This window comes from Bombyx mori, chromosome 17, assembly GCF_030269925.1.
Source record: "Bombyx mori chromosome 17, ASM3026992v2".
Lineage (NCBI taxonomy): Eukaryota > Metazoa > Arthropoda > Insecta > Lepidoptera > Bombycidae > Bombyx > Bombyx mori.
The window spans coordinates 2,151,104-2,176,891 of record NC_085123.1 but is presented as its reverse complement, the minus strand read 5'-3'; the positions used below and the strand labels follow the sequence as shown (position 1 = coordinate 2,176,891).

Here is a 25,788-nt window from a genome sequence, read left to right as displayed (position 1 = left end):
CATTTCATTTCATTTAATTTAATTTCATCCCAATTGATTAATGTCTCAAATTCTTCATTTCACTCCATTTCATAATTTTTCATAAAAATACCCATATCATAATTATCATCTCATCTCATTTCAATTCGTTTCATGCCATGCCATGTTTCATATTAAATTAATCAGCTTCATTTCATTTCATAATATCATATTTCATAAAAAAAAACTATAAAAGACTAGGCTGTATGGTGTGATACCTTTGCCTTTCCATTTGGAAAAATAAAACTACTACTACTACTGTATTACTATTTGTTTTTAATTGTGTGCGAATTGTTCCACATATGTAATATTTACAAATAAACATTTTAAGGTAAAAATTTATAGTTCTCGTGGAGGTCTTACATTTTTAGTATTATAAATTATAATTGAAACAAGTCATTTTAGTATTAAATGTTATTATCATTGTAAACACAATATTAGCTCAGTGCTTGTATGATCATAATGATATAAAACACTGAATGTGTATAATAGTTTTTAAAAGTAAAGTGTTAATTTTTATTTATTGTCAAAATTGCAAGTCACAGATATACATATTTGCAATTATTTTATTTTAAATGTCTAATATCCATTACATTGTAATTTTTTTAGATTAATTACCTTTAAAGTTCAATTGGATACTTACAAACAAAATATAAATTTTTTTGTGAGTAAGAAAAGGTAAGTGGTATTAGATAAGTTCTTAGTATTTTGGAGTTCTAACTTAGGGTCTGGAGGTATTTTTTAATGTGTATGAAATCAAAACGTTCATTATAATTGAAACATAATTAAAAGTAAAACATCAAGTAGAATGGATCAAGCTAGATCTTGCTCCTGTGTAATGAGTACTAGGAAAATATAAATTATAAGAAAACAATAATTCCAACCTGGACACACAACTCCAAATATATTATTCTTCTTCTTCGTTGCTTCCTCATTACTGACAGTCTTGACCACCTTGGTCTAGTTTCTGCTCCAGCTTGAAGAAGAGGCAACATTGGAAGCAATGTTGCCTGCATTCAGCCTGTTTAATGGCGCCCGGGATGCTGGTATTTGTGGCCTCCTTTACAATGTCCGTCCACCTGGTTGGCGATCTTCCTCGACATCTCATTCCTTCTACATGACCGACAACTATTATTTTTTCCAAGTTGTCAGGATTTCGTCGGGCCACATGTCCGAAGTACTTGAGGAGACGCTGTGTACAGAGTGTAGATAGACGGGTCTTGACGTTTAGCTCTGAGAAAATTGACACATTTGTTCGGCACTCCGTTCATGATATGCCCAACATTTTGCGCCAATACCACATTTCAAATGCGTCAATTCTCGATCGGGTCTGGGCCTGAGGGTCCACGTCTCAGAAGCGAAACGCATTACTGCTTCACGGCAGAAATTGGCGGGGCGGTGGTACCTACCCGTGCGGACTCACAAGAGGTCCTACCACCAGTAATTACGCAAATTACAATTTGCTGCTTTGATTTTTATTACACGGTGTTTTTTATTTTTTCTTTTTTTTTTATTGCCTTTGTAGGCAGACGAGCATACGGCCCACCTGATGGTGAGTGGTTACCGTCGCCCATGGACTTCAGCAATGCCAAGGGCAGAGCCAAGCCGCTGCCTACCGCTTAATACTCTCCACAAGCCTCGTTTGAAGAAGGACATGTCATAGCGCTCGGGAAACACCGTGGAGGGGAGCTCATTCCATAGCCGGATGGTACATGGCAAAAAAGATCTCTGGAAACGCACTGTGGATGACCGCAGTGGCTCCAGGTAGTATGGATGAACTCTACTCCGGTGGCGGGTGGTGCGATGATAAAAACGAGACGTTGGTATCATCTCGAACAATTCCTCAGAGCACTCCCCATGGAACATGCGGTACAAAATACAGAGGGAACCGAAGTCCCTCCGCAGACCCAGAGGCTCCAAGCGATCCGTGAGAATGGGATTATCGACAATCCGAACGGCTCTTTTCTGTATGGAGTCAAATGGAAGAAGCTGGTATTTGGGAGCCCCAGCCCAGAGATGGGAGCAGTACTCCACGCGAGGCCGGACTTGTGCTTTATAAAGCAAAAGCCTTTGTCCAGGCGTGAAGTACCGCTTCGCTCTGTTGAGGACTCCCAGCATTTTGGACGCCAACTTGGCTTTGCCTTCCAAATGACTCCGAAATTGGACATCGCTCGAAATGTCGACCCCAAGTATCCCGATACTCTTTGAAGGTTGCAGGGATACTCCTTGGAATTGCGGCGCCATGACAAAGGGGTCCTTCTTCGCAGTGAACGCGCAAACTTGTGTCTTTATCGGGTTGAATTGAACCAAGTTCAATTCACCCCATTCGGAGACTCGCCCCAGAGAGTTCTCCACTTCAGACACAAGTTTTGATCGTCTCTCTTGCACCATGCTCCGAGAGAGGCTCTGATGGCCGATATATCGCGCATCCCCCGTGCTGTCATCCGCATAGCAATGCATGCCATCAATAGACAGCATGTCATTGATATACAGGATGAAAAGCGTGGGGGAGAGCACCGAACCTTGTGGTACGCCAGTGTTAATGGTCATGGTATCAGAGCAGTCACCGTCTACAACGACCGTGATGCTCCGCCCATCCAAGAAGCTAGCGATCCACTTGCAGAGACCCTCGGGGATTCCGTAAGATGGTAACTTCGATAGAAGTGCCCTATGCCAGACCCTGACGAAGGCCTTCGCGATATCAAGGCTCACAGCAAGAGCCTCGCCCTTGCTCTCCAAGGCTTCAGCCCACCTGTGAGTAAGGTATAAAAGAAGATCGCCAGCTGAGCGACCGTGACGGAAACCGTACTGTCGGTCACTGATCAGCTGGCGATCCTCCAGGTACTTCAGGAGTTGTATATTTATTATTCGCTCCATCACCTTGGAAAGCAAGGAAGTTATCGCGATAGGCCTATAACTCGATGGGTCCGACCGGTCACCCTTCTTGGGGATAGGGTGGACGTGGGCAGTCTTCCATGAAGACGGAACCCTGTTATTGCAATAAGAGAGGCGATACAAACGCGTTAGCGCAGGCGTCAGCTCAGGGGCGCACGTTTTCAGAACCACTTCAGGGATGCCGTCTGGCCCACTCGACTTATGGCCGTCCAGGAGTCGGAGCTCCCGCCTGACTGCACATTGTTATTCCTTCACTGTGGAAGTCAATCGTGAACATTTGTTGAGTACGTATATCATTAGAAAAATTGGTACCCGTCTGCGGGATTCGAACACCGGTGCATCGCTACATACGAATGCACCAGACGTTTTATCCTTTAGGCCACGACGACTTCAGATGTGACATCAAACATAAAAGACTCGGACAAAGTATAATATTGTAGACGTATATACTACTTAGTTTCAATCATAAAATACTGATAGCGCTTATCTATGTCACATAGCTATCAGCATTATAATATACCGACTTGAAAATTAAATGTTTTAGAACACAAAGACAATACAAAAAAAATATTTATTAATACAATCGAAATATTTAACCAACACTTTTATATAATTAGAGTTGACACTTTTATCTCGTATGTTTTGCACATAATCACCATTCGTATTATGGTGTCTAAAGGGTTACTTCTTGGGCTTAAGGGTTAATTTTTGTATAGCCACGATGTGGGCCCTTCCACCCTTCAAACCAAAACGCATTACTGCTTCACGGCAGAAACAGGTAGTGTGGTGGTACCTACCCGCGCCGACTCACAAGAGCTTCTACCAGCAGTAAATTACGCAAATTATAATGGTTACATTAGGTTTGTGTGTGTAATGCGGGTTTGATTTTTATTACACGACTAGCTGACCCGGCAGACTTCGTAGTGCCTCAATCGAGAAATAAAAGACCTAAACTTTTGTATAAAATAAACTTAAAACAAACAAAAGGAATCCGTCCGACGGGGGACATATCAAAGGGAAACCAAAATTGTTATTTAATTCCGAGCATTTTCATATTTATCTACATTTTAAACCTTCTCTGGACTTCCACAAATAATTCAAGACCAAAATTAGCCAAATCGGTCCAGCCGTTCTCGAGTTTTAGCGAGACTAACGAATAGCAATTAATTTTTATACATACAGATGTTATTCCTTCACCGTGGAAGTCAATCGTGAACATGTCTTATGTATGAATATTTTTGCCTGAAAATTTTAAATAATCAAAAACGAATGTAATAAGGTAAAGTCAAGGGATCAGTAGATCATTAGTTTCGTTCTCGTGGTTCCATTGACTATAGAGTTTACATTTTGTTTCATCTTGCTACAGTTACTAATCTAAGCGCTATCACCAATACTGAAGAAAACTTATAAAATCATTTTTTTTTCTTTTCAGTTCCCACTGCTTCATTTTATTGTCATCGTTGCTCTTTGTATAGAGCAACAAATATTTTAAGAGAAGTCCGTAATTAGCATTTATCAAAATGTCAAAAGAGGTTTGTATTTTTAGTAATATAATTTTAGAACTTGTATTGTAATTAACAACATCATAAGTTTCACGGTGTTGAGTAGCAGTATCAACACTAGAATTATTATTTACTACAAGCTCATCTTTGCTCAAGCTCTTAATTGGACTATAACACGATAAATACCAGAAATTACTAAAAATCATTCATTAAATAAAATTTTGTGAGTTTAATTTATTGTTACGATTTCATTGCCTTACTGTGTAAATCTCGTGAGCATGGCCCAAAATTACTTGACCAATATGATCGAAAGACTAGTCTTAACCAAGTGCCATGGAGCGCTCGAATGTTCCTCCTAATTTAATAACTATATCGACTGCTTTAGGTCGCATATTGTTTGTCGAGTTCTCGTAATTCGGGCACCTTATCTACAAGTTACTCCAGTTCATTGAAAGCTCCTGAGATATTGGTTTGCTTGCAGCATTACTTCGCTCTTTGGAACAACAACCTTGTCAGCTGAAATTGCTGGTGTCTCAGCTTCCGATAGGCATCGGGGTACTCAATGATGTTTAAAAGTAACAGGAATAGGTGTTCACAGTTGTGATTGAATAAGACTAAAACCTTATAAATATTTCTTACTAGCTGACCCGGCAGACTTCGTAGTGCCTCAATCGATAAATAAAAGACCTAAACTTCTGTGTAAAAGAAACTTAAAACAAACAAAAGAAATCTGTCCGACGGAAGGCACCTCAAAGGAAAAGCCAGCCGTTCTCGAATTTTAGCAAGACTAACGAACGGCAATTCATTTTTATATATATTTCCTATTATTCACGTCTTACTCTTAAGGTGAATGCTGTAATTTATCAATCTACATGTTGCAAGGTTTCGTTTCGCGTTTATTTTATACAGATGTGACTCGAACGACCATGCAGCACACACGATAGCAATAGTGACCGTACTCGTCGAACTCGACAAAGAGTTCGCCGTGCAACCTAACCCATGAATCAGCTCGCTGAGTTTCTCGCCGGATCTTCTCAGCGGGTCGCGATTCCGATCCGGTAGTAGATTCATTCGCGAAGCAGCCACTCTTGAGCTGTTAGGTCTCCTTCGGAGGCGCTCGGGTAGCTGTTAGCAAATCCCACCCCTCCTGGCTGAGCCTTTGCTCGCCCACATGTCCTGGTGAAACTGGAAAGGCCTCCGGGCCACCAGTAATCCTTCAATCATAAAAAAAAAAAGATAGCAATAGGAATCATACGATCGCAGTATTAACATCCATTAAGTTCCGATAAATAGGTAGATTCCGTAAAATAACTGGCAACGCTAAATATTTCTTTTAGAATTAGCGGATCTTATTGATAATACTGTCACGAGCTGGAGCTCATTATAGATTAAAACTATTCACCGAAATACTAATTGAAACTCAATTACATTCTTACGACAATTTAGATAGAATTCACTATCACAGTTCACTTCTCTTTCTTGGGATGATCTGTTCGTCTTTTTCCTTCGAAGAAACCTCTCTTGATGTAATGTATGTCATGTTTTTACAGTCGTTTCGATCCAATACACTGTTCCAGAACATTCAATAAATGTTCTAGGTGTTTCGATATCCGTTTACCTTATTAGACTTCTTAGACAGATAGCGTCATTCGTCGCCCACTGAGTTTCTCGCCGGATCTTCTCAGTGGGTCGTGTTTTCAATCCGGTGGTAGATTCTGCGAAGCACTGCTTTTGCTAGGGTCAGTGTCAGCAACGCCTCCTGGTTTGAGCCGCGAGAGATCACCTACACCTTAGGGTTTTTTTTAATTGCCCTTGTAGGCAGACCAGCATACGGCCCACCTGATAGTGAGTGGTTACCGTCGTCCATGGACTTCAGTAATGCCAGGGGCAGAGCCAAGCCGCTGCCTGCCGAGGGTTACGCTGACATAGCGCTCTCAAGGCTAACGGATTCGGTAGAAAAAAAAAAGTCACGCGTATTGGCATTACAATAATTATACCCTTAATATCTTTCAGTTTACGCTGACATAGCCTCTCAAGGCTAACAGATTCGGTAGAAAAAAAAAGTCACTCGTATTGGCATAACAATAATTATACCCTTAATATCTTTCAGTTTACGCTGACATAGCCTCTCAAGGCTAACAGATTCGGTAGAAAAAAAAAAGTCACGCGTATTGGCATTACAATAATTATACCCTTAATATCTTTCAGTTTACGCTGACATAGCCTCTCAAGGCTAACAGATTCGGTAGAAAAAAAAAGTCACTCGTATTGGCATAACAATAATTATACCCTTAATATCTTTCAGTTTACGCTGACATAGCCTCTCAAGGCTAACAGATTCGGTAGAAAAAAAAAAGTCACGCGTATTGGCATTACAATAATTATACCCTTAATATCTTTCAGTTTACGCTGACATAGCCTCTCAAGGCTAACAGATTCGGTAGAAAAAAAAAGTCACTCGTATTGGCATAACAATAATTATACCCTTAATATCTTTCAGTTTATGTTCTTATTAATAATTTCAGTTCGAAAACGTGATAAGATTGTACAAGAATTTCTCGAAAGTTCCGTCGATCGTGGGCGCGCACTTGAGCAGGGACACTTCGAGGGTCACCGTCAAATGGACGGTGCGGAGCACGGACAGAGGCAAGAACACTAGATTCGTCTCAAGCTATATATTAAACGAGAGCTTAAAGGTCATAGCCGATTGCGGCTTTGGTACGGATATCAGTAATGAGTAAGTTTTATTTGTTTAAATCTATACTAATATTATAAACCTGAAGAGTTTTTTTATTTGAACGCGGTAATCTCAGGAACTACGGGTCCGATTTGAAAAAATATTTCAGTGTTGGATAGCTCATTTATCGAGGAAGGCTATAGGCTATATAACATCACTCTAAGACCAATACAGGTGGAGCACCAATAAAGAATGTTTCAAAATAGGGGTTTAAATAGCTTCTTAACATTTTATAATTCAAAAATATTTTCACTTTCTACGTAAATGAAGTTGCGGGTAAAATGCGTTTGTTCGGATGTAGTCGTCGAGACCGCCGCAGAACTAAGCAGGATTGACTATAAAGTCTAAATTGAGAGCTTAATTTCGTTTCAAGTATTTTCCAAGTGTGTGTGTCATTAGCTATGACATTGCTTGGTAGATGAGGGGGCGACGCCCGAATATCTATATATTAATACGTGAAGCAAAAACTTTGTATCCCTTTTTACGAAAATTGCGCGGACGGAGGAGTATGAAATTTTCCACACTTATAGAGAATATAGAGAAGGAGTGTACACTGCTAAATTTTTTTTTAAATAATTCATAAAAGATACGTTAAATCGATAAAGAAAACATTACACACACTACATAACATGTATTTGACGCACACACGCATTCATAGTATTTATTGTCAAACTTTTGTTCTTGATGTCAGTTGTCAAATTGAGAATAGATTAAATATTGTTTGTCTTTGTTAATATTTTTTATAGTGTAATCTTGCCGAAATTTGTGATTATAGAAGTATAAAATACAATCATAATAGTGTACAAATTTATAATTACAATTAATTATAGTTGAATTTCGACTACTGCGGGACCTCTAGTAAAAGTACAACTCGGGGCTTTAGAGTGCTAAAAGGCAAAAGACAATCGGCTGTCTGGTTTTAGGCTCCTCTCGGCCGTTTCCCCCAATGAGACCTACCGAGCGGTCATCAGGGAGGAGAGGAATCAGAAGGACCTGAAGAAGCAGTACCTCGAAGTGTGGAGCAAGAACCATCTTGCGCACTGTATCGACCTCAATGCGCTGGATTTGCACGGGGACGTTTACGCTGATTGTGAGGTTTTTTGCCTATAAATTTAATGGTATATTTTAGGCCATCAGCGCAAAAGTGGCCTAATATAGTTATTATGGAGCAATGAGGTTTAAGTTTTTATGAATTTAATTTTAGTAGGCAACAAAAATACGCGCAAAAATAATGTTTACAAAGCCATCTGTTATCTATGGGTGAAACTATGGAAAGGCCGGTTTTGCATCAAAATTTATTATATTTTATTTAAATTGCAATATACATATAAGCATGATTATGAAAAATAGTGGGTTAGACCACTTTTGCGCTGACGGCCTCATTTATGGTAACCGGGCTCGAATATGAAGCAATGCTAACACTTCGGTATTCAGATGCTGCGCCGTGGTACAATACTGCTGGCTATTTTTCCCGCGTAGCAGTCATGCGGTGCTTTTTTAAGGAAAGCTGTTTACAATTGTGACTACTATCTCATGTCTCAAGGTGTGTGGCAAATATAAGCATTGTAATATTTAGAGCATACAAATACTCTTCATGAATGAGGCAGGTAGGTACCACAACACTACCTGTTTCTGCCGAGAAGCAGTAATGCGTTTCGGTTTGTAGGGTGGGGCAGCCGTTGTCACTATACTGAGACCTTATGACTCATATCTCAAGGTGGTTGGCGGTATTTGCGTTGTAGATGTCTATGGGCTCCGGTAACCATTTAACATCAGGTGGGCCGTCAGCTCGTTCACCCATCAATGTAATAAATAAAAAAAAGTCCATGTTGCTGGACTTTTTTCCCTACCTATGCTGATAGCCTCTCAAGGCTATATCAGCTTCATCCTAACGTATAGGGGAGCTCGCGGGGCTCAAACCGGAGTGTTGCTAACACTGGCCCTAGCAAGAGCAGTACTTCGCAGAATCTACCACCGGATCGGAAACGCGACCCGCTGAGAAGATCCGGCGAGAAATTCAGCAGGATGGCCGGGCATTGGTTGTATAACACGCACTACGATCTTACGTGTCAAGGTTGCCACAAAGACATAAATAAATAAAAGACGTGTGGCACTCGGGGACTGCTGCGGTAAAGCTATTGCAAAGCATTTTTTATCAACTTATGCAATTACAATTAGACAATAATAATTTAATATTAATACAATAATAAAAATAAGACCACGCTATATTTATAAACATTAACAAAAGCAAAACATTAACTGTCCCCTTCACACTCATAAGCTAGACCGCGTGAGAGAGAGATGGGCAGACTTTTCATGATTCTCATCCAGTGCGACGTCACGCCACGCGCTTATTCACAAACACTACACCAGGGCAACGTGTGAATTTGTTGAACGCGAGCTACATAGTAGGCGTAGTGGGGGTGTCAGGTTATTTTCGTTACGGAATTTCTTGATTCAGTCGCCGCGCTCAAGGCCCTCGATAGAAGCTATGCAATAGCTTAACAATGTTTCCAGCCGAATTTGGCTGCCTGAACTGGTCGCAGGATGAAAGCGCTATCGTTTACGTCGCGGAAAAGAAACTGGCCAAAGCAGAGCCTTACATCGTGAGGAAGCCCGCCGAAACACCCAAGTCCGACAGTAAAGAGACGCCGAGAAAGGTACCTTTTAATATTACTATTATTTCTTTGGAATTCTTGTCGTGATGCGGCATTGAATGCATATATTTTAAAATTTATTCTCGAACAATCCTTGTCTCTTTTAATATAGTTTTGACAATGTCTTGAACATGATTAGTTTTAAATATAATACGTCTACTTCTATCTATTCTGACACGGTACTAAATCTATCTATCTATCTATCTATACATATAAAAATGAATTGCTGTTCGTTAGTCTCGCTAAAACTTGAGAACGGCTGGACCGATTTGGCTAATTTTGGTCTTGAATTATTTGTGGAAGTCCAAAGAAGGTTTAAAAGGTAGATAAATATGAAAATGCTCGGAATTAAATAAAAATAACAATTTTGTTTTTCCTTTTATGTGTCCCTCGTCGGACGAATTCCTTTTGTTTGTTTTAAGTTTATTTTATACAAAAGTTTAGGTCTTTTATTTATCGATTGAGACACTACGAAGTCTGACGGGTCAGCTAGTATGATATATTTCTCGATTACTTTTCGCTTCTCATAAAACCTATTCTTCAAGGGCTGTGGCCGTAACATTGCTGACGTCCGCGAGCGAAGGTAATCGCTCACAGTCAGCTGGGCTGTATGCTCATATATATAGAGCCCATATACCAAAAAAAAACTGAAGTCTATGAATGTCATGTTGATCAAAAGTTCATTACAACGAAGAGTATTATTAATAGTTCTTTGTGGTTTTGATAAGGTTGCCACCTAACGTGATAGGATACAAGGCGCGGGAACTCGTAGGAGGTTCGGACCCCGGCCCGAAAAAAAAGAGACTTCGCTATCACAATTCACTTCTTCGCTTTCTTGGGGTGATCCGTCCGTCGTATCGCTTCGAAGAGAACTCTCCTCACGTCGACCATGTCCACAATGTCTCGGAATTTTCAAGAGCTGTTCCCATTGTTGCAATATCCGTTTTTGCTATTTAACGACAGATGGCGTCACTTGTACCTGCAACGCACTTGTTCGGTGTAATGCAACCGAACATCTTAGCAAGTTTATTAATTACAACATTAACATAAAACAATAACATAGAACATTTGTACGTGATTGTTTATATTAAAGTGTTTTTAATTTAAATATGTTTAGGACTGAGAAAAGAATAAGTTTTAGGACTCACTCCGTAGTTCGTTGATGCGCTTTTTTATTTTCTCATTGTCAAGAGTTTTTAGATCACAATTTTATCGTTTTTGCACCGGCACCGTGTTTTAGTTTTTTTTACACACGCACACACTCTTCGCGCCGTTTTCACACGCGTAGTTTTTATTATAGTGTCAACAGATGGCGTGGATAGGGGATTGAGGAACGAATAAGGAAAAGGAAGTTCCAACATAAAGTGCGTTAGTAAAATCCAGACTTATCATTAGTAAACAACTCGCTCTGTGCCCACACAGCACTACGTATTATTACGTATCTTTGTTATACTGTTTTCGTGGGCACACACACTGATCACATTGCAGGGCGAGGAGTACATATACCGGCAGGACTGGGGCGAGCAGCTGGTCGGAAAGCACGCCTCAGTGATCGTCGTCTGTAAGATCGAGAGCGAGAGCTTCACCGTATTGGACGGCCTCCCCGAAGACTGGTGTCCCGGACAAGTAACGACTTATGAACCTGACTTGAATTTATGCGATTTTGTACTTTAATGTGTGATTACTTTCGGTCGATTCTTGACTGTAATTTTATTAAGCGAGTGCCTGCTGGTACCTTTGTTTTGTATTGCTTAGATGGGTGGACGGGCTCACAGCCCACCTGGTGTTAAGTGGTTACTGAACCCCATAGACATCTACGACGTAAATGCGCCGCCCATCTTGCGATATAAGTTCTAAGGTCTAAGTATAGTTACAACGGCTGCCCCATCCTTCAAACCGAAACGCATTATTGCTTCACTGCTGAAATAGGCGGGGTGGTGGTACCTACTCGTGCAGACTCACAAGAGGTCCTACCACCAGTAAAAATTTTTGCTGTCCACTTTATTGCTATCTCCACTACTACACTAATCGCTCTACCACCAGTAAACAATAAACGTTATTGTAAGGTACGTTTCACGTTGGACGGCAAAAGCGTTATCGGGATAGCGTGGAGCACGGAGCCGCGCCGACTGGGCCTCATCTTCTGCACGAACAGACCCGGACACGTGTTCACTTTATCCTTGGAAGACGATAAAGCGTTGAGTGAGTAAACTCTTACTATTTTTACGTGCTGGGGTTCAGAATAAATAAAAATTCTACCGAAGTATAAATTAAAATTGTATTTGACGGCCCCGGGGATGGCTGAGCGGCAGTTTCCGTCATCATTGATGTTCGGTTGAACTCAGTTTATTGCAATAAAAGTCAATAAGATTTTTTGAATAATATAATTATTGAAACTCTCAACAAATAATTTTCACAATGACAGGGTAAACCGACAGTTTCGTTCTAACAGACCGACTGACTGACTGCCTGCGACTGACTGACAGACTGACTGCCTGAGACTGACCGAGATACTAACAGACTGGCTGACTGATACGGACTGAGACGACTCTGTCCACGCACCGCCATTTTATACTCCGACGTTACGGCGTCCACCCCAGATTTTAGTGATATTTATCAAAACAACATTTTATCATATAAAATAATAATCAAAACAACGTCTTAATACCACCAAAAGTCGCTATCCACGACATATTTATCACTTAAAACACAGAATACTTTACAACTCGTAGTTCGCTTCTTCTGCTTCGCTTCAGGTGATCCGCTCGCTGTTTCGCTTCGAGCAGTTCCGATTACCGACTGACTGCGTGCCATCTCTGCAACGCTTTTATAGGCGATACGAAGTCCCTAGAATCGTCGAGAACGTTCCTAACAAGTCGAGTACCTTCGATTTGTGTTTCCACTATCTGACAATAGATGGCGTTGTACTTCTCGAACGTTCTAGATGTTACTAGATCCTTTGATATTCATTCGGCCATTCGGCGATAGATGGCGTTATTATTACCGGCGTAACACCATTTAAGTAGCCGGTTAATTATGGGATTATGTGACCTCGGTACCAGGCAGACTGTCGCCGGAGGGCATGTCGGTGCGGGCGGCGCGGCTGTCTCCCCGCGGTGCGCCCGTGTGGTTGCAGCGGGTCGCCCGCGGGCCGCACCACGCCGGACACCAACTGGTCACTGGTAACATCGCGGTGAGTGTAAAAATTTTGACATTACGCTTCAGGGTAAAATCGCTGCAAACAGCAAACCTACAACAGTGCTACGATTACTTTTCCACTTAGCACTGAGTGGCGGGGACCTGTGGACAACGACGTGCGACGATATCGAAGTGTCGATTACACTATAATGACGTCCATTTTAATTTTTGCAAAATATTTTTAGAACATGTCGTTAAATAGTACCAAGTTCAGTCAACAGATGGCGTTGATAAGCGGCTTAAACTTAATGTTGTGACTGACAGGTTTTAATTTAATGCAAGAGATAGCCGCCGGCAGGTGGCGCTGGCATACCCAGCCGCCACTTAGCAATGTCCGTGTCGCAGGAGGCGCCGCTGACCGTCATAGTGGACCTGGTGCAGACGGTGACCAGGACGGACGACGGTCGGGACTTCCACGGCATCTACTCGCAGAGTCTGCCCGCGCGGTGCTTCAGCAAGGACGGGAAGAGAATCGTGTTTTCAACGCCCCAAAAGAACGAAATTAGGAGTTATGTTGTTGATATCGGTGAGAGTGATCATTGATACATTTTTTAAATCATTCGTTCGTGCCCATGTTACGCCACGCCACGCCACGCCACGACACGCCACGCCACGCCACGCCACACACACAGATGTCTACTATGGTCACTGTCATTAGGATGTCATAGATAATATGAATTTGATGAATAGATACAATTTTATTCAGGATAAATAAATAAAAATTCCACTCACTGAGTTTCTAGTTGGATCTTCTTAGGGGGTCTCCTTTCCGATCCGATGGTAGATTCAGCGAAGCACTGCTCTTGCTAGGGCCAGTGTTCACAACACTCCGGTTTGAGTCGTGTGAACTCACCTACACGTCAAGGAGAAGCTGAAATAGCCTCTCAAGGTTATCAGCATAGATAGGGAAAAAAATAATAATAAATAAAAATACATTGTCAAACTTGTAATTGCTTATAATCTGTGATCAGATTGAGAATAGACTAATTTTTAATATTATTTGTCTGTAGTATAATCTTGGCGAAATCTGTGATTATACAAGTATAATAAATTTTAATAGTCTTTGACAATAGAATCATACTAATGTACAAACCTATAATTTCAATTAATTATAGTCGAATTTTGACTACCGCGGGGCCATACTAGTTAAAGATAAATCTACATAATATTCATTGTTGATTACGATTTCAATCTATCTGTAATGGCACAGTAATGTTTGTACGTTGTTACCAGAGAGCGGCGGGATGGTGGACGTTTCAATCCGTCGAGCGGCGGGGTCGACGAGCGTGCTGGACGTGCACGATGACGTCATACTGGCCGCGCACTCCAGCCTCACCAGCCCCAGCCAGGCGGGTCACAGCTCCTACACACACACAACAATCCACATATAGGATATATCACCCGCTCGGTGGAAGATCTTCCCTTTGTCTTTTTATTTTTTATTTCCCTTGTAGACAGATGAGCATACGGCCCACCTGATGGTGAGTGGTTACCGTCGCTCATGGACTTCAGCAATGCCAGGGGCAGGGCCAGGCCGCTGCCTACCGCCAAAACCTGCCAACCGCTTTGTCGTTTAAGCCTCCCAAACTGGTGACCTGCGACGGAACAATTTCAGCTTTCGCTCTTCATCACAGAACACAAGATAATTGACAGATGCCTGAATCTCGCTTACGACATTTTCAAGATAAGTTCGCATCTAAACAAGTTCCGAACAACAACATTGGGACCGTCGGTCTACAGAGCAATATCACCCGCTCGGTGGAAGATCTTCCCTTTGTCGATTAAGCCTCCTAAACTGTTCTGTGATGGCTGCCGCCACACGAAACGTATGATTTTGGCGTAGTCTAACACTTAAAACACGTACCGTCGATAGATCGACTCTATTTTTTTTAGTTTTTTATTGTTTAGGCGGTTGGACGAGCTCACAGTCCACCTGGTATTAAGTGGTTACTGAAGCCCATCTACATCTACAACATAAATGCGCCACCCACCTTGAGATATAAGTTCTAAGGTCTCAGTTAGTTACAACGGCTGCCCCACCCTTCAAACCGAAACGCATTACTGCTTCACGGCAGAAATAGGCAGGGTAGTGGTACCTACCCGTGCGGACTCACAAGAGGTCCTACCACCAGTAAAGTAACTCCAATACAACGTCTTTCGTCTTCCGGAAACTACTCCCTGTTGCTTATGCAATAAAACTAGATGTTTCGCATTCATTCGCCTCTTTTCTCACTTCCAAACACGACATCTTCTATCTCTCTCACTCAGTCATGCTCCATATCTCTCATTCCTCCATATCGCTCCGTTCCGTTCCTTCATTCATATACTAATACTAACTGAATTCTGTATAAACATATCGACGCTTGAAAGGCAAACGTGACTAAGCGACAATGCGTGAACTTTACAGTAGACTAATTTATAGTTGAAATACCTGAAAAAAAAATTCTATTTTAACGAATCTAGCTGTAGGATTGAAATGATTTTAATAGATCTAGAAATATATATTTTTTTGCGCATCGAATATGGTTATTGCCTATCATTTATGTACAAAGCAGTTACTGTCGCTTAGTCACGTTTGCCTTTCAAGCGTCGATATACATAAATATCCTAATTGCATCGACTACGAATGAGAACCTTACGTTATAATACAGAGAGTTCATTATTGTGTTGTGCAGCTGTACGTAGCCAGACTGCCGGCGCGGGGCTCGGAGGCGGAGGTAGAGTGGATGCCGGTGACGTCACAGCCGGAGGTCCCCGCCGGCCTGGCCCGCTCCGAGGTCACCTACCTGCAGCTCGAGCACGCGGACTGCGCGGACCCCGTCAGTAAGTGCAACCGCCCCGCCAGGGACCACAGCACAGCCGGGGTTAAGTGGTTACTGGAGCCCATAGACATCTACGGCGTAAATGCGCCACACACCTTGAGATAGATATAAGTTCTAAGGTCTCAAGTATAGTTACAACGGCTGCCCCGCCCTTCAAACCGAAATGCTTTACTGCTTCACTGTAGGAATAAATGAGGTGGTGGTACCTACCCGTGCGGACTCACAAGAAGTCCTACCACCAGTAATTACGCAAATTATAATTATTCGCGTTCGATTTTTATTACACGATGTTATTCCTTCACCGTGGAAGTCAATCGTGAACATTTGTTGAGTACGTATCTCATTAGAAAAATTGGTACCCGCCTGCGGGATTCGAACACCGGTGCATCGCTACACACGAATGCACCGGACGTCTTATCCTTTAGGCCACGACGGCTTCTAATATACTAAAGCTAACGAGTGCTCAATATTGTTCAATCCCACAGAGTCTTTCTCGGCGATATACCTCTCCCCGAGCGTGCAGGGCGGCTCCAAGCTGCCCCTGCTGGTGTGGCCCCACGGCGGACCTCACTCCAACTTTACGAACAGCTACTCTTTTGAAGCGGCCTTCTTCAATGACCTGGGTGAGTGAAATAATAATAATAATAATAATTTATTTATTTCTCTCTTAAAGTATAGTACAAATACAAATGGAAATTAACCTTATAATTTATTTTGTAAGCCTTTGAAGGAGCTGAAGTCTGTACTAGGTTCAAAGACCTGTATTACTGATCTCCAGGCTCCCTCCGTCTTAAGATAGATTAGGTTAGGTTAAGTCGTGAACAGATGCTGCGGACTAGTGTTGAGAGATCATTAGGTGTTATCATTTAAGGTTATTATAATCGACCCAATATTGTTTATTTGTCGAATATAAAGTTATCCAAATCTGACTCTGGCATTGAGTGTAACCGGGATTACAGAGATTTGTATTCTGAATCTAAAATATCCCTCGAAAATGATTACTTAATAGTTTCTAGTACGTATTTATTGATAGATCGAATACTATATCCACGTGTGCGCAATTTGTGTGGTGGAAGCTAGTTATTAAAGACTTATTCACAAATTCCCGGTCCACTGCCCGGGGTCGCTCCCACGTTGCCAGGTGGCGCTGTCAGCGTGCGGGGCGACTGTAGCCTATGGACAACACCTGATTGAAAACAATCGATCGAATCGATCAAAAATCGATTCACTGGTTTAACGTTATACCGCAACGGACAATAAAGCAGATGAATAAAAAAACCTAATATTGAAAAACCTAATTTTGAATATCTGCCCATTAATTGCTGAGCAATATCTGTTTATTTGTTTTTTCCTAAATTATTTCTTTATCTTTGGTTTCAATGTGACCAACTAATTCATTTCTCTTAACACATTTCATATAGTCTTAAAATTCTTTTGTAATTATCCTGTTTATACTTGTAAACTAGTCGAAACATTTATAAATTCAAAAGAATATTTTTTTCGGTTTCCCTCCAGTCGTGAACACGATTAATATATAGACCAAACGTGCCCTGACGTTTCACCCGGGTTAAGTTACTTTTTAATACGCTTATATTAGCTTCAGACGTATGTATGTTAGTAACGGAATCTTTGAACATGATTTTGACCCCCTTCAAAACGTCAGATTAACTCGAAATTTGGTATACTTATTAAGGACCGATGACAATTCAATAATAATAAAAAAATGAAAAAAAAAAATTGTTGAAGAAATTGAAATTCAACTAAAAAATGAAAAATAAATAATATTTTAAAAAAACTAACAAAATAAGCTTTTATAGAAAATTCGACTAAAAAATTGAAAATAAATTTTAATAAATTTGAATTAAAAATAGTGTAAGAAAAAATTATTTTATTGTAAAAAATCGTGGGGTGCTTTTCAGGATATTATCAAAATAACCCTTCTACTCATATCTGTTCATAAAATATTTATAGCTACTGATGCCATGCACCTCTTATGAGTCCGCACGGGTAGGTACCACCACCCCGTCTATTTTTGCCGTGAAGCAGTAATGCGTTTCGATTTTAAGGGCGGGGCAGCCGTTGTAACTATACTGATACCTTACAACTTTTATCTCAAGGCTCATTTACATTGTAGATGTCTATGGGCTCCAGTAACCACTTAACACCAGGTGGGCTGTGAGCTCGTCCACCCATCTAAGCAATTTTTTTTAATTGCTTAGATGGTTCAACGAGCTTACGTACGTACGAATACCTGGTATTAAGTGGTTACTGGAGCCCATTCAACGTAAATGCGCCACCCATCTTGAGATATAAGGTCTGAGTATAGTTATAACGGTTGCCTCGCCCTTCAAGCCGCCACCCGTGTGATATTAGAGCTTTATCGACTTTAAGTTACGCAGTGGTTTGGCTCTGCCCCTGGCATTGCTGAAGTCCATGGGTGACGGTAACCACTCACCATCACATAGGCCGTATGCTCGTTTGCTTACAAGGGCAATAAAAAAAAATGTAAATTATTTTAGGTTTCGCCATACTGCACGTCAATTATCGAGGGTCCACCGGGGCAGGGGAGGCGTCTATGGCGTTCCTGCCGAAGCGCGTGGGTGACGCAGACGTGAAAGATTGTAAACTGGCCACGGAGACGGCCGTGGCCAGGTTCGGTCTGGACGAGAGTAAATTGTGTCTGATGGGCGGCTCCCACGGGGGCTTCCTGGTGGCGCACCTCAGCGGGCAGTACCCGGATCTGTTCAAGGTGGTCGTCAGCCGCAACCCGGTCATAGACGTCGCCAGCATGTTCAACTCCACGGACATCGCTGATTGGTGAGTCAGCCGGTTACATGAATTCGTGTCGCGCATGGTGGTGGAAGTGTGCTTGAATAGTTGAACTCCAATGCCTTCTATGCTTTTTAGCCCCATGTAGACAGATGAGCATACGGCCCAGCTAATGGTAAATGGTCATCGTCGCTCACGTACGTCAGCAATGTCAGTACTAAAGCCAAGCCGCTGCCTACAAGACCAGCAAGCAGCGTACTGTACCTTTGAAAAGTATTTTCTTTGATTCGTCCTCATCTTAAAAGGTTCGTTGTCACTGTTATAATCAAGGTTGATATTATTAATGAAAGTTCATATAATTATGAAAGTTCAGATTGTGAAACATAATTGATTTGTCATTAAATGTACTAATAAAAAAAAATTACGTTAATCTAATACGTTTGTAAGATTAATTTAACTCTTCAAGGTGTTATTGCTTACTTGGCTATTTCACTTCGTAAACATTTAATGTGGGGAAAATGCACATTCTCCCTCTCACATATGGCAATAATATAATAACAATAAAATTAGACTATATTCAAAATTATTTCAGAGACCGTCGGTGATATGCAATATGATTAATAAAAGCATGCCCGTTCTTACTATACTAGACAGCTGTGTTTATATCGATGTTATATAGTGTCACATTCGTAATACCGACGAGGGCCGTTGACGCGAAATCTTGTTCCTTTGAGCCGAATTAAAATAGTAAACGAATTACCATAAGTTCCTCTGCCTCACTAGCGTACACCGGCTTTGCGAATTGCGTATTTCGATATCACGCTTAACGGGCACGCACTTATAACATATCACGCGTAGCCCTAGCAGAAAAACGTACAAACTCCTTTAAATAGATAACGCAACCGATATTGCTCAGTGATTTCGAATCGCGACTAAATATAAGTAAAGTTACCTAAAAGATTGTGCATCGTTCATGACTTTACCTGTGTTGATAGGTATGGCGACGCTCTTTGTTAACTACCGCGGCTCGACCGGCTCGGGAGAAGCGAGCGTCGCTTCTCTCATATCGAACGTAGGAAACTATGACGTCAAAGATTGTCATCTCGCTCTAGAGACCGTATTAGAGAAAGACGCACAATTGAGCGGGACGGTTTTCTTGAAGGGAGGAAGCTACGGCGGGCTCGTGGTGGCCCACCTAGCGAGATGCTTCCCGGATCTGTTTAGAGCTACCGTCATGAGGAATCCCCTCATAGACCTGGCGACTAAAGGACATTACGCTGATAATTTGGACGGGTAAGTCTCCGGTCAATGACTTCATATTTTCGTTCTATTCGTACACTCTTGACAGAGTGGTCGTGGTCATGCATCGGTCGGATCCTGCGATACCGATGCTATCGCCATGCGACGCCATGTGGCACGGTGTTTCGCAGAGTGAGAGCAATCATTTATAGTCTATCGTGTTGGAGATCGTCCGCGAGATGTTTTGCCCTCGACTTTCCCTTGCACCACCAACCGCTCAATGGAGTTCTCATTACGAGTGATGTGCCCGAAGAACTTGAGGATTCGTATTTGGACTGTTGACGATAGTCTCTCCTTGATGTTGAGCTCTTTCAGAATCGAAACGTTGGTACGATGCGCGGTCCACTTAATTCTCAGGAGACGTCTCCAACACCACACCAAATTTTAACTTGGCCTAATTAAGTACCGTACTTGTTTCATCGTTTGGTCAACGGGCGTGACATTATATAGTCTGTGGATATTTTATAATCTGTATCCGATTTAAACATGGCTGCCTAGTAAAAGTTAATGCAGTAAAAAGCTATATCGCCGTAAATACGCTATGCGTGAATAGGTGTGCGGTGGAAGCCGGTTTCCCGTTCACGGAGGAGGGTCCGCCTTCCGAGGAGCAGCTGCTGGCGATGCGCCGGTGCTCACCTCTGGTCCACGCTCACAAGGTCAAGGCTCCGACGGCCCTCATGCTGGGCTCTGCGGACAAGCGCGTCCCCCACTACCAGGGCCTGGAGTACGCGAGGAGGCTCAAGGCCAATGGTGTTGCGACCAGGTCGGTAGCGCTATTTATTGTACTGTATGGATGAGACCCGACTCAGTGGCGTTTTCTTGTCGCGTAATTGGGCGAAGGACCTCTCGCCTCACCTGGTGGGAATTGGTTACTGGATTCCATCGATAACACAACCTAAATACCACCAATTGTCTTTTTTTTTTTTTTTATTGTTTAGATGGGTGGACGAGTTCACAGCCAGGTGTGTTGAATGGTTACTGGAGCCCATAGACATCTACAACGTTAATGCGCCACCCACCTTGAAATATAAGTTCTAAGGTCTCAGTATAGTTACAACGGCTACCCTACCCTTCAAACCGAAACGCATTACTGCTTCACGGCAGAAATAGGCACAGCGGTGGTACTCACAAGAGGTCCTACCACCAGTAATGTATTGTCTTGTGACATCTTAGATGCATTACGTAACGGCTGCCCCACCCTTCAAGCTGGAACTAGTGGTGGTGGTCCCCCCCCCCTTCGCCACACGACGAGGTTGTAGACCCGTCAACGTTCTTATTTCAGAGTCTACCTGTACGACGACAATCATTCGTTATCGTCGCCGCTTGTTGAGATGGACAATCTTATCAACGCCGCCCTTTGGTTCTTGAAGCATTTAGATCAGTAACATTAGGTATAACTAGTGACTTGTAGCGTCATCGATCGATTTTAATGATTTTATATATGAAAACATCGACGCTTGAAAGGCAAACGTGACTAAGCGACAACGCGTGAACTTTACAGTAGACTAATTTAAAGTTGATATACCTGATAAAAAATTCTATTTTAACGAATCTAGCTGTAGGATTGAAATGATTTTAATAGACCTAGAAATATATATTTTTTTGCGCATCGAATATGGTTATTGCCTATCATTTATGTACAAAGCAGTTACTGTCGCTTAGTCACGTTTGCCTTTCAAGCGTGGATATATTTTTTTTTATTGAAAATAATTTATGAATTTAAGTCAATAATTATGTCAATAATCTTATTAAATCATAATAATTCAACATAAATCAATTGATACAGTAGAACAAATCTTCCAATTCATTTTTATATATATAGACAGATAGATTGAAGAGGTTAAGTGATTTATGAAGACTAGATCCGGAGAGAGAAGGGTTCGTTCTTTTCAGTCGCGTTAGTTAAAATTCGTTTTCCTAAATAATTTCGGGAATGACGCAATGAATTTTTGTATTAGACTCGTAATATTGAGGTGTTCAGATTTTTGTATTTTAATAATATAGAAATTACTGTGTTTTTGTAATTTGAATAATGTTTTTTTTTGTTGTTGTAATAAACGAATATTGAATTATGCTGTTGTATTTATTTAACTCTACTACAGATTTCAAGTCGCAGAATTTCGTGTTTATTTTTATTTATTTAGTTTTTACGGTAGGTAGCGTCTTGGCTCTGGCCCTGGCATTGCTGAAGTCCATGGGCGACGGTAACCACTCACCATCAGGTTGGCCGTATGCTCGTCCGCCTACGAGGGCAATCAAAATAAAAAAAAACACTGATTTGTATAATCAAATCAAATCAAATCAAAAAAGAAATATTCAACATAAATGAAAGTACATACTTGTCGAAGGTCAAAAGAACTACCGCCAATTCACAAGAACTAGCCTCCGTCCTGAGAAGAATTGGCAAGAAATTCAGCGGGCATGTGCTTTTTTTTTTTTTTTAAATATGAAATTATTAAGTATTTATTTTTTAATTTTAGTTTTTTTTTTAAATATGATTTTTTTACAATGAGTATTATAACGTAACAATTACTACAATATTGAAATGCCCGGAGCGAGCAACTCATTCCCACTTTGTGCAATCTTCTAGATAACAGATAGTACTCCCGACACGTGGACGAACATGATGAGACATTAAATGCCTTCAATAGAATGGTATAAGTAGCATTATTTATACGATCACTTGTCAGCTTGTTTAATTTTTGTACAAACAAATAAAATATATTATTTGTACAACCAATACCTTCTATACTATGTCGTACAGCCCTATAAAATTGCCGACAGGTGTCCACCGTATTGTCCCTCAACACGGGCACCCTTCAAATTGAGTGAGTACAATCAATCTCGTATTTTACGGAAATTTTATTCTAAAAATAGTAGCGTATATTTCGCGAGCGTTATTTAATAGACATCATTTATATTTATTATAAAAAAAAGAACACAATATTTCTAACCCAAAAGTACGTGTTATTATCCGCAACATGCTTCGTCAAATTATATTATTTATTATATTATGTAGACACTATTTCTAACTTAATAGGAGAGCCATTTAAAGTTTAAAATTTGGAAAAATTGGGTCAAAAAACGTTTTCAGCTATTTAGTATGGGGTAAACTTAATTGAAGTTCAATTAAAAACATCGAACCGCTGATGTTAACAATAAAACAGACCTTTAATTACAAAGACAAATGTCGCTTAAACCAAATAGCTTTTCATCCTTGGATATATTATTCGGCCAAAGATAAAAAAACTCCAAAAAAGACTCCGCTAAGACGACATCGTAATGATTTAAATATAGATACGTCAATAAATCGGTGCAATTATGACTAATTCGGTGGCGAAGTAGTTGGCGCTTAGGACATCTGGGTGGAGGGTCGTGGGTTCTATTCCCACAACGGGCAAACATTCGTGTAACGGACAGAGTTATTTGAACGAAAGAGCAGATTATTGAAAACCCTTGTCAATATCTATGTGTGTATTTAAACGTATTTAATCATATGGAATAGGTACTTCAGAATGAATGGGTAAACAATAAAAGACTTAATTGTGATTTATGTTAAAAATAATAATTAAAAAAACATTTAAAGCCCACATTCTAAATTAAATTAATAGTTTAAACAGTCTTGTCATGTAAATTATGCAAAACTCAACTACTCTCTTCACTGAATGACAGACGTGTGAGTGATACCGTTAAAGAAAAATCTTTATTTAAAACTAAAGAATTTTAAAGGTTTTAAATGATAAAAGTTTTTCTTTATACGTATGTATGTCAGTCTGTGGTTCGCATAGTATAGGGTATCTTAGTTTGGGGTCAGAAGACCGTGTGAGTTGTGCCATTTTATTATTTTAATAACAACAAAGGTTTAAGTGAAATCAGCAAAACGGATGACATAGTTATTGCTTGCATAGAAGCGATATTGCGACATAATTAAACTATGCGCTCCACATAATTGTCGGCGCCGCTTTTTTTCCCCTACCTATGCTGATAGCCTTGAGATGCTATTTCAGCTTCTGCTTGACGAGTAGTTTTTACTGGTGGTAGGACCTTTTGTGAGTCCGCGCGGGTGGGTACCACCACCCTGCCTATTTCTGCCGTGAAGCAGTAATGCGTTTCGGTTTGAAGGGTGGGGCAGCCGTTGTAACTATACTTGAGACCTTAGAACTTGTATCTCAAGGTGGGTGGCGCATTTACGTTGTGGATGTCTATGGGCTCCAGTAACCACTTAACACCAGGTGGGCTGTGAGCTCGTCCACCCATCTAAGCAATAAAAAATAAATAAAAAAAAGTTGAGCTTACGGGGCTCTAACCGGGAGTGTTGCTAACACTGGCCCTAGCAAGAGCAATGCTTCGCAGAATCTACCACCGCATCGGAAACGCGACCCGCTGAGAAAATCCGGTGAGAAACTCAGTGGGCTGTGTCTATGAGAGGCACCGCGCTATTGCGCAATTCAAATAGTTATGAACCATCTCATCATCAATGGCTATAATCGCACGACTGGCCATCGGATACCGCCACCCTGCCTATGTTTGCCGTAAGACAGTAATGCGTTTCGGTTTGAATTGTGGGGCAGGTCTCAAGGTGGTCGGCGGTTCAAATTTATTTTGCTGATGTCTATGGGCTCCGATAACCACTTAACAATAGGTGAGCCGTGAGCTCGTCCGCCTATCGAAGCAAAGTAAGCAATAAAAAGGTTTTAGGACAGAACGCTTGTAGCGCTGAGTTCCCCGTAAATCTGTGCATTTTCTTTTTTTTTTTTACCTACGCTTTTTAAAAAAACCTACCATACCAAGTCTACATATTTTCAACAGTTCTGTAGATAATTTTTGCACAATGAATAGAATAACTTTTTAATTCTAATAGATTATGTATCCTAAGTTGCAATTTACTGGTTTACTAATTCATTGGTTTTTCTGGTGGTAGGACCTCTTGTGAGTCCGCGCGGGTGGGTACCACCATCCTGCTTATTTCTGCCGTTAAGCAGTAATGCGTTTCGGTTTGAAGGGCGGAGCAGCCGTTGTAACTATACTTGAGACCTTACAACTTATATCTCAAGGTGGGTGGCGCATTTACGTTGTAGATGTCTATGGGCTCCAGTAACCACTTAACATCAGGTGGGCTGTGAGCTCGTCCACCCATCTAAGCGGTAAAAAAATATTGAAGTCAAGGGTGATGTTTTCGTTGAAGCAATATTATTATTACCTTCGGTTTGGCTGAGGTTATTAACACGGGGTCACGAGCATTCCTGAAAGGTCAACGGTATTCACGATTTTCATGACACTCGGCTTAGCAGCTTTTATGTTTCGTTGATTTTCTTTTCCAGTTCAAAGTCGACGAGCATTACTCGAAATTGTCATATTAATTCGCGAAAATACTTATTATTTTGTAACAAAAACACTGTACACACGAAAAGTGACTAAAGTTGTATGAACGTTGAAGAAGTTAATTTTGTAATGATTAATATCGATCTCAACATTACTATTATAGTTGTATGTATTGGAAGGTAGGTACCACCATCCTGTTTATTTTTAACTCGTGCCTTCCGGTTCGAAACATGGGACGGCTTTTTAACAATGCTTTTGGGAATTCGACCTTTTTTTACAATTTGGGCGGCGGTAAATAATAAAATCATTAAAAATAAATGATTTTAACAATGTTCGTTTTAATCGCCATAACAAATAATAGTTAGGTACCTACTTGAATTTTAATTTTTCGTTGCGAGTGAAAAGGACCGATCTTTATGGTGAGGCTTGGGGAGACCTGTATCTAGTAGTGGACGCCTGTGGGCTGATAGAATAGAATTGCCAATGAGCGAATGAGTTGTCCAGTGCGCCAGTCTATCCCATAGACACATTTCAGTATTTAATGGATATTATCTAAACACAACTTTGAT

General features: G+C 41.0%; 1 protein-coding gene across 2 annotated transcripts; it reads left to right on the top strand.

The window, feature by feature from the left end:
* Nucleotides 1-252: 252 nt before the first annotated feature.
* On the top strand, nucleotides 253-21,969 carry LOC101747101 (acylamino-acid-releasing enzyme). Of its 2 annotated transcripts, XM_062673250.1 has the most exons (16): nucleotides 286-349; nucleotides 628-696; nucleotides 4,346-4,445; nucleotides 6,941-7,152; nucleotides 8,076-8,242; nucleotides 9,670-9,812; nucleotides 11,298-11,435; nucleotides 11,876-12,011; nucleotides 12,872-13,002; nucleotides 13,353-13,533; nucleotides 14,241-14,356; nucleotides 15,683-15,830; nucleotides 16,315-16,452; nucleotides 18,349-18,646; nucleotides 20,451-20,660; nucleotides 21,180-21,969. In XM_062673250.1, exons 3-16 carry the CDS (start codon nucleotides 4,434-4,436, stop codon nucleotides 21,280-21,282), a joined length of 2,133 nt encoding a protein of 710 aa, XP_062529234.1. In that variant the 5' UTR covers nucleotides 286-349; nucleotides 628-696; nucleotides 4,346-4,433; the 3' UTR covers nucleotides 21,283-21,969. The 2 variants fall into 2 exon arrangements, with proteins under 2 accessions (XP_012546247.1, XP_062529234.1); XM_012690793.4 differs by lacking the exon at nucleotides 628-696 and having other exon boundaries at nucleotides 253-349.
* Nucleotides 21,970-25,788: the final 3,819 nt, after the last annotated feature.